At 36.1% G+C, this 8678-nt stretch overlaps 3 protein-coding genes across 3 annotated transcripts in view; 1 reads left to right on the forward strand and 2 right to left on the reverse strand.

Moving 5' to 3' along the window:
* Positions 1-436: 436 nt before the first annotated feature.
* LOC111463628 (acyl-CoA-binding domain-containing protein 3-like) lies at positions 437-2571 on the reverse strand. The gene is made up of 3 exons (XM_023107648.1): positions 1557-2571; positions 872-977; positions 437-769 (listed from the first exon to the last, which is right to left on the reverse strand). Exons 1-3 carry the CDS (start codon positions 2279-2281, stop codon positions 755-757), a joined length of 846 nt encoding a protein of 281 aa, XP_022963416.1. The 5' UTR covers positions 2282-2571; the 3' UTR covers positions 437-754.
* Positions 2572-2834: 263 nt separating this feature from the next.
* LOC111463629 (uncharacterized protein At2g23090) lies at positions 2835-4176 on the forward strand. Its single transcript, XM_023107649.1, has 3 exons — positions 2835-2995; positions 3237-3277; positions 3865-4176. Exons 1-3 carry the CDS (start codon positions 2923-2925, stop codon positions 3982-3984), a joined length of 234 nt encoding a protein of 77 aa, XP_022963417.1. The 5' UTR covers positions 2835-2922; the 3' UTR covers positions 3985-4176.
* A 100-nt stretch (positions 4177-4276) lies between these two features.
* LOC111463626 (casein kinase II subunit alpha-2-like) overlaps positions 4277-8678 on the reverse strand; it is a 5273-nt gene continuing 871 nt past the window's right edge. The window contains exons 2-10 of the mRNA XM_023107646.1: positions 8181-8310; positions 7702-7896; positions 7109-7266; positions 6263-6353; positions 6092-6157; positions 5899-5981; positions 5411-5474; positions 5084-5152; positions 4277-4631 (exon numbers count right to left, since the gene is read on the reverse strand). Coding sequence (XP_022963414.1) covers positions 4572-4631; positions 5084-5152; positions 5411-5474; positions 5899-5981; positions 6092-6157; positions 6263-6353; positions 7109-7266; positions 7702-7896; positions 8181-8310 — 916 coding nt within the window. The 3' untranslated portion in view covers positions 4277-4571. The remainder of the gene's footprint in view (positions 4632-5083; positions 5153-5410; positions 5475-5898; positions 5982-6091; positions 6158-6262; positions 6354-7108; positions 7267-7701; positions 7897-8180; positions 8311-8678) is intronic.

Below are 8678 nucleotides of genomic sequence, written 5' to 3' on the forward strand. Positions count from 1 at the left end.
TATATACTCTCGTATATATATAATATTACAAGTAGATTTATAAGAAAAAAGAAAAAAAGAGATTTATATTTTATTTTATAAATATTGTATACTCCGCTTGGCAATCATTTTATTTATACAAATTCAATTTCTAAAATTATTTCCATAGTAGATTTTTTCAGCAAAAATAAATAAATAAATATGTAATGCTTATTTTTGGAGGAAAGTCTCACACCTTTTTTTTGGAAAGCACCACCCTACACCATGAGTGCTTATTTAGAGTGGACAATATCATACTATTGTGGAGAGTCTTATTGATCTAACATGGTATCAGAGTCATACCATAAACTTAGTCATGTCAATAGAATTCTCAAGAACAAATGACTCCAAAAAAAGGAGTCGAGCCTCGATCAAATATGATCATAGGTGCTCAAAATGGTCGTGGATGTTCAAAATGGACAATATCACATGTGGACCAAATAATCAAATTTATTTTCACATATCAATCCAAGCTTATGTTTTGAATCTACAACTTCATACCCTTGGAAAAATAACTTCAAATTGCTATTTACAAGAACGCTAGGATTGTCATGGAAAAAATTAAATTATGTTATAGGTTCTCTAAAATGCAAACCATATGAAATGGGGTAAATGGCCAAGCCAGAACCAGACAAAGCCAAAGCATAGGACGACTAACAAACTGAGTTATGACACCACAGGGCTTCCTCATCACCGAGTTTTCATCCCCTTGCAGTTGAAACAAGGCTTTACTTGTTCAGATTTCCTGCAGCTGCAAACCAAAAGCAATCCACATTTCAACGTCATAGGAAGCCGAGTTTGAAGCAGCAAATCATTAAGAAGCCCAGAGCTCGCAGTAGAGCCAAGTACTTACAGGAGGAGCTTTGGACGTCCAGCCAGGAATGTTTTCAGAAACAAGGTTGATATACCTCTCCATAGCCACCTCAGGGGTCATGTTCCCCAGCTGCTTCCAAGCGTTCCTTGAATCCAATTTAACAAAGCGAACAAAAGCCTTAGAACTCAAGATTAACAAATAGAAACCATTCATTAAATCAGTACTACTGTATCCAAAATGGAAGCTCATATGTTATATGAACTCAATATTTTCAATTTATTCTTAAAGCAGTTAAGTTTTGATCTTCTGTTCATGAATTGCCGGCTTTGAAACAAACAACTCAACAACAGTGAAGTCAATAATTCATCCAAATTCCCGACCATTCTTACTATCATCGGTATATGCAAACGAAAACTGTTGGGTCTTTGATTATAACATGAAATGTCAAATTCTTTGAACATGAGAATTATTTTGAAGGATGTGTTTTCTACTACTGGCTACTTCTCCATGATGCAACTTTTAGAGAGAATAGAATCCTGTAGTTGCAATGTGCATTGTAATATATACGACCTTTTAGTCTACAGTTTCAAGAACATTTGATACGTTCTTGACAGGGAAAAATTCCCACAAGATAGTAACGATAATGGAATTGCAGGAAGATCATGACAGTCGAATGAACAATAAGAAACACAAAATTGAAGAAAATAAGAGAAGTTTACCATACCATTTGGATCGAGCTGAGATCTTCAAAGCCAATGGCGGTGGTTCTCTACAACAGCCCTCCATAGCAATCTTGTGAAGTCCGCTCAGCCGCATCTTCAATTCATCGCCAAAATTAGGATCCTCAGTATCATGAATCTTCACAAACTTCACTACAGCTTCAAATTCCTTCTCCAATTCTGTTCTATCAATTCCCACCCAATCGTCATCCTCGACGGAAATCACTTCCGCCGATCCTTCCTTGTTTACTCCACCGGATTTCTTGCTCCGATCACTCTCAAACTCCTCGACTTCAACGCCGTCGCGAACGTTCTCCTCATCCCGAAAGGTTCTTTCTTCACCACTGGCCCTATCAGCACTTTCATCGATCACCTTCTCCGCAACCTCTCCGCCACCATCGGAATCACTCTCTTCTCCTTCCACAACCCTCACAGAGTCAGTCGCCGCATCATCGCATTTACTCCCAGCTTCACCTCTCGATTCAAAGATTTCGGTGGAATTCCCCTGTTTCGATTCACATTTACTTATCTCATCGCCACCGACAAAATCCTCAACAACGACGCTAGGTTTATCACTTTTCAGATTATGGATTCGCGATCCAAACCCGAAGTCAAATCCAAACGGAGACAATTCTTCACCGGCTGAATCCCTGGAAAGAAACTTACTGACAATAAAGGAAATAAGAAGAGGAAGACTAATGGTTAGCACAAGTTCAAGAAAAAGCTCCATAGCTCAACACAAAGAGATGGAGGAATCCGGTCGACGAACGGCGGAATCAGCAGCGATCGTGGGAAAGAGATTAGACAGATAGGAAGTAATGAAGATCGAGATAAGAGATAGGAGAAAAGGAAGAGAATTTTGGAGGGACAGAGCAAAGTATATTCGAGTCCGCACCAGCATCGGGCCCATGATGCTATCGATCGTTTCAAAAGCAGGGCGTTGTAATTGAGCCCTTTCACCAACCGGGAGCGACGATCAGGCCGCTGCTGTTTACTGACGCCACTTTGTAATCATTGCCGAAACCACGAGCTCACGATCGTGTATGAATTTTAAATTTCGGCGCTACAAAATAAATAATTCATTTCGAATTTGATAACAAAATAAAAAATGTTTAAATTTTTAATAGAATATATATAAATTTAAGGTTAAAATTATTAGAATATTAAATTTATGGATTAAATAGATGCAAATTACGTTTTAAAATTAAATTTGTAATTTAATTGGGTGACGTTTATCCGGGTGATTTGATCAATATGCACGTGACAGCTACAGCTATAAGATGAACGCACCACATTATATTTGCGCCTTCCGTGTTTCGACCCCTTCCAAGCGAAGACGCTATCTTCCAAGAATTAGGGCTACTCGTGAAAATGGGAGGGGGGAACGGGCAGAAAGCGAAGATGGCTCGCGAGAAGAACATGGAGAAGCTGAAAGCTTCTAAGGGCGAGTTTTCTCTATAACTTTTCGCCTTTATTTCTTTTTCGGATTACTTTTACTGGTTTCTGAGTGAATTTCTTGAACTCTGTATAGTTATTTTGTTCTTGATATTTATTAAGCGGCGGCTCTGTTAGGGTGTGAAATCACTTAAATTGATTATCGTGCGAGAGAGAGAGCTATTGAGTTGATTTTATTAATCGGTTATTCGGGTTAAATTTGAAGATTTTGTTTGGTCTGTTGTTATCAGGAAGTCAGCTCGAATCGAACAAGAAAGCAATGTCTATTCAGGTATGTTTTGACAATGTTTGATGCTAATTTGTATGAAGATAGCTGAATTAGTTCTTATATTGATGCTAATTTATATGCCATGTCGTCTTTTGTTTGTGTTTATAGGAATTGTTTCTTTTTTCTTCCGCTTGTACATTAGTTTCTTGCTTATTTTGTACAGTTCGATGTTTCAGAATTGTTTTTTTTCTTTTTCTTTTGAGCCACATTTACACATTCAATAGAAGAGTTTCTTCGATTCGATGGTCAGGGTACCTTGTATGTGAATGGAAGGATGGCGTCCAATTATTAAGTATCTTAAAAAATCAGGGTACCTTGTATGTGAATGGAAGGATGGTCAGGGTACTTATCATTAGTGTTGTAGACTATGAATTTTGTATCTGTAAAGCCTGCGATTTTCTGAGCCCTATGTTATTCTTGCACGTAGAGAATTCAAAAGAATGTTATAGGCAGTGGGTGCTATTGTTTTATGACATTTACTCTTGATTTGTTCTTTATTAAGAACATTTACTCTGATTTGTTTCTTTGGTAAGAACATTTACTCTGATTTGTTTCTTTGGTAAGAACATTTCCTATGAAACTGATTGCAGTGCAAGGTATGCATGCAAACCTTTATCTGCACCACATCAGAGGTCAAATGCAGGGAACATGCGGAGGCAAAGCACCCAAAAGCTGATGTCTATACTTGTTTCCCACATCTTAAAAAATGAAATAATAAACAAGAAAGAACAGTGTGGAGGAGGCACGTTCCAGTAGCAACCTCCTTGCCCATGTTTACCTGTGATTCTGGACTGTGTTTGCGTGCCAATTTAGTATGTAATTTGTTTATGGTCTTGCTCATGTATCAGAAAATCGGCTTTGGATTAATATATTAATGGTATGTTTTCCATGGTCTTATTGAACTGGCGTATTCTACTAACTGATTCTTAGATGGTTTTCTTTCGATTCTCCATCGAATTTACGTGTTGGATATGATATGTATCGATTTTAATGAAACTTCAATTATTCAAACTTACAACGTGACCTTAAATTAATGATATTGAAGGAACAGATAATGAAGAATCAGGCAATAGTACAAGCACACATGCCTTGAGAATTTGCACGCAATATATAGTTTCTCCGAAACAAGGATAAGCTCGTAGCACGCTCGACGAAATAATATATGTCCTATTTTAGCTTTGGTTTCTTAAACTACAATACAGGGAGCCATATTTCTTTGGTAAAACTAATACTTAAACATAAATCCATAGCCCATATCACACTTTAGTTTATGCTGATGCTCCGCTTAATCTAATTACTACTGTGTTCGCATCCTGCTACTCTCAGCAGCCCTCACTTGGGAGAAATATGGATGTGCCTGCAACGGAAAAACAGGCCAGCAAACTATTAACATCAACAAAAATACTACGGTAGTTAATCAAATATCAAGCCTTAAGTCTACAAGCCGGGTGAACGATTTATGTAATGAAAATTAAAACAATGGAATTAGATTAGAAATCAATGAAACTATCTCGAAATCAAAATCAGCAAAATACATCTCTACTGTTGTTTGGGATGAAATATAAGTATACAATATTAGTAGTCCTCAAATCCATGGAGTTACTACGGCTGTATCAAAAGGGCAAAAGAATGCAAATACATGTATATATCATCCTTGATTGAATCTAGAAAAGGATCCACATACGAATATGTATATTATAACCTGGCTGTTTTGGAAAATCAAATGGTTTAGGAGGAAAAGAAACATAGGTTCCAAGCAGGTTTTGATTAGGACTTATGAGAGGGGAATATGATCAAGAGAGCAAATACCATGGCTTCTCTAGCCGTAAGCCTGTCCTGGTGATCATATCGAAGAAGCTTATCAAGAAAATCAATAGCCTGCATTCAAGAAGTGAACATTCCAAGTTAGAAGAATGTTGAATATTTTGAGGAACATTTCTTTATAGTTCTGTTGAGAATTTTTCGAGTATGTTCCGTTCTTTTCAGCTTAAGGATTTCTCTTACTCTTCTCTTGAAAATATTCATTCAGTTTAATATAAAAAAAAGAAAAGATTCTATGTCAGTGAAATAACATAACAATTAACTGATGATAGGTTATAACATTGCCTTCTAATTAATAAACATGAGATAGATTACCTCTGGAGAAACAAGATGTTGATTGTCTGCATTGATAAATTTAGACCACAGCTTCCTGCTATGCCTGCAGAAGTACATGTGAATAGAATTTCAATAATATAAATCTCCATTACTATTTATAAAATAGGCATGGGTGTCCAAGGAAATAAATAAATGCATGGCTTGACCGATCTCGTAACTGAACTCTTTTTTTTTTTTCCTGAAAAGGCACAACTAAACAATATTTGACCCTAGAACTCTGTAGAATATTAACATCCTGGGTAGGTAGGCAGGTAGGCTTAAAATTTATAAGCATCTGTATTAAAACTTCCTTGAACTTTTGAATGCCCAAAAGTTTAATCTCTCATTCAATACAACATATTCTACAAGAAAATTGATCATATCTTCAATTAACGGCTTCTCTGTACCAATAGTTAGAAGCCTTTGTTTTTTTAGAATTCACAGAACTGATTTCATATACGCAAGATCTTATTAAATGTTATACACACCTCCCAACAAGTGCATCAAGTTGAGGATCGAGCTCTAGATTATACTTGTTCAAATATGCATTCAATTCATCTGTCCCAAGAACCTGAAATTGCATCCAGATCCAATAGTTATTTTCTTTATTCAGAATCTACTGACTATTAAAGAGCAACAAGAGAAAATAAGTGACATTTTCACCAACTTTAAATACATTACCTTTGCAATTTTTACAAGCTGGTCGTGATTGTCATGACCATAAAAGAAAGGTTCCTTGCGAAAAATCTACAAGAGAACAAACATGGAAACACTAGCTCAAGTATAAATTAAGGGATGCATAGATTCATGGTTTGCCAAGTTCAAAATCTTTAGAAAAAGAAAATTGCTCACCATTCCAGCAAACATGCAACCAAGGCTCCACATGTCCAAAGAATAATCATAATCTTGCAAATCAACCAGCAATTCAGGACCTTTAAAGTATCTGAGAAAATAGATATATATTTCACCAATTGACAAAAAAATTATACTTACATGGATGCAGAAAAACAAAAGAGGCACTCTTCGTAAACTTCAAATAAAATGGCAACATATCTCACCTTTTTCACAATAAAAGAAAAGAAAAAGAAAAACATGCTTTCTTTAGAAAAAAACGAAGAATACACAAGGGTGTTAAAAAAACAGCCTAACAGAATAAAACATCCCAACGAAACAAGCTATACAAAAAAGGGGTCCAATTGAAAAGGACCAAGCCTAGAGGATAATTACAAACAGCTTTACTCACAGATGCCCAAAGGCCAACGGGAAGTGTTAAAATAAACCTATGATGAAAACAGGTGTTTTTCAGCATTTAACTAAACCTATGATAGAAAAATTCCAATAGTGTTTTCAGGCATTAGCATAAATGAATAAGCTACAGAACAACCAAAATCCCAAAGAATCTAATATCTGGGGTAAAAAACAACTTAATGATTCAAAAACCTAATCACACAAGGTACAAGCATTTGGATTTGGTCAAGTTATAAAGTTCAAGTTCGTTTAAGTTGATTCATGGTTTCTAAAATTGGTTTGAATTGAAGCAAACCGAATTTGTGTAAGAAAAAAATTATTAGTTCAGTTTACAATGACGTCAGTTAAATAAGCAAATTATTCCTGGGACACACTCTTTTTCAAATATTTTCTTTTTAACACCTTGTCTAACAATGTTTAATGCAAATGACTAAATTCATTGGATGTTACCTTGAGGCCACACGAACATTATATTCCTTGCCAGGATGATAAAATTCAGCAAGGCCCCAGTCAATCAAGCGAAGTTTTCGCAACTCATGATCTATCATAACATTATGAGGTTTGACATCCCTGTGCATAATCCCTTGAGAATGGCAATAATCCAATGCCTGTATTTAAGACATGGATGCATCATATTACTGAGAAGAGCCATACAAAAGATAATTGAGGTGAAGACCTAATATTTCAGAATCCCAACACTGTTCTTATGGTTAGCAAGATCGACATACTTGAACCAAAAGGAGAGTAGCAACAAAATAATGGTTTATACTAACACCCCCACAGTAACAAGGTAAAGATGAACAGCTCTTGGCCAATCAGCTTCATTAAATCATAACCCTACTGAAAAAGCAGTAGCCTCATAGAAGTGGTTCAATTTCCTTAACATAATAATATCCTTACCCATGCCCCAACTAGTTCCTGAACCAAAAAAGACAATTCAAACTTCTAAAACATACATAAGTCTTCATTTGTAGTGATCGCACCATTAGAGGTTGAAAGAGAGAACGGAGAGCTGACATACAAATATACCCTTGTATGCTTACCTTCAAAAGTTCATATATGTAGTAGCGTACATCGTAATCAGTCAGTGTCGGATAAAGTACTTTGAAATCTGTGCTGTTCACATGCTCAAAAATCAAGCTCGGTGTTTTTGAATGCTGATCTCTTACAATATCAAAAAGCTTGACAATGTTTGGACCCCCACAGAGATTCTGAAGTATTTTTATCTCTCTCTTTATCTGCAAAAGATCAATTGAATCTTGAAATCTGTATCTGAGATCTGACATGATCTCAATAAACATTCAGATCTCAAAGAAGAACTAGTAGCATCACAATAAAGCAATGTTCCACGGCATTGTTGGACACATTTTAGTTAACAGACAGAGGCCAGAGTAACATTATCTTTCCCATTATAACAGCTATTGGAAAATTTACTAAGAGCGATCTTATAAGAGATAAATTGTAATTACATAGGCCATCACGGCATTACCCATCTAAACTGATAGAGACAACTGAGACATACCTTCTTCTTCTTAACCGGTTTAAGTATCTTGATTATGCACCGCTCGTTGTTGTTAACATTTATTCCCTCGAATACCTCACTATATTTTCCTCTTCCCACTTTCCGGACAACCTCATAATCATCTTGATCACTGGGTTAAGAGGGAAAAGAATGAAAACCAGTAAAAAAATCAGGAAAACAAGCTCAAATATTGAACCAAAAGTTCAAAATAATGGTACAGCAACAAATTTCAATAATTAACAACGAATGCTCCAGATTCATCCTTCTTTTGATTGGAAAAGAAGTTGGTAAAGCAAACTTTTCCAAATTCAGATCCAGTTTTACCAAGTAAAGTCTCAATAAGCTACGCACAATCAACTGGCCCAATAATTGTACGAACCAATTGACTAGCAATTATGTTATAGATCATGCAGTGCTGATTTGCATACTCAGAAGGGGATAGTATCCCAACAATCAAGAGACCTGAAATCAAGTCGCCCCCCCCCCCCCCCCCCCCCC

Source organism: Cucurbita moschata, unplaced genomic scaffold (genome assembly GCF_002738365.1).
Source record: "Cucurbita moschata cultivar Rifu unplaced genomic scaffold, Cmos_1.0 Cmo_Scf00028, whole genome shotgun sequence".
Lineage (NCBI taxonomy): Eukaryota > Viridiplantae > Streptophyta > Magnoliopsida > Cucurbitales > Cucurbitaceae > Cucurbita > Cucurbita moschata.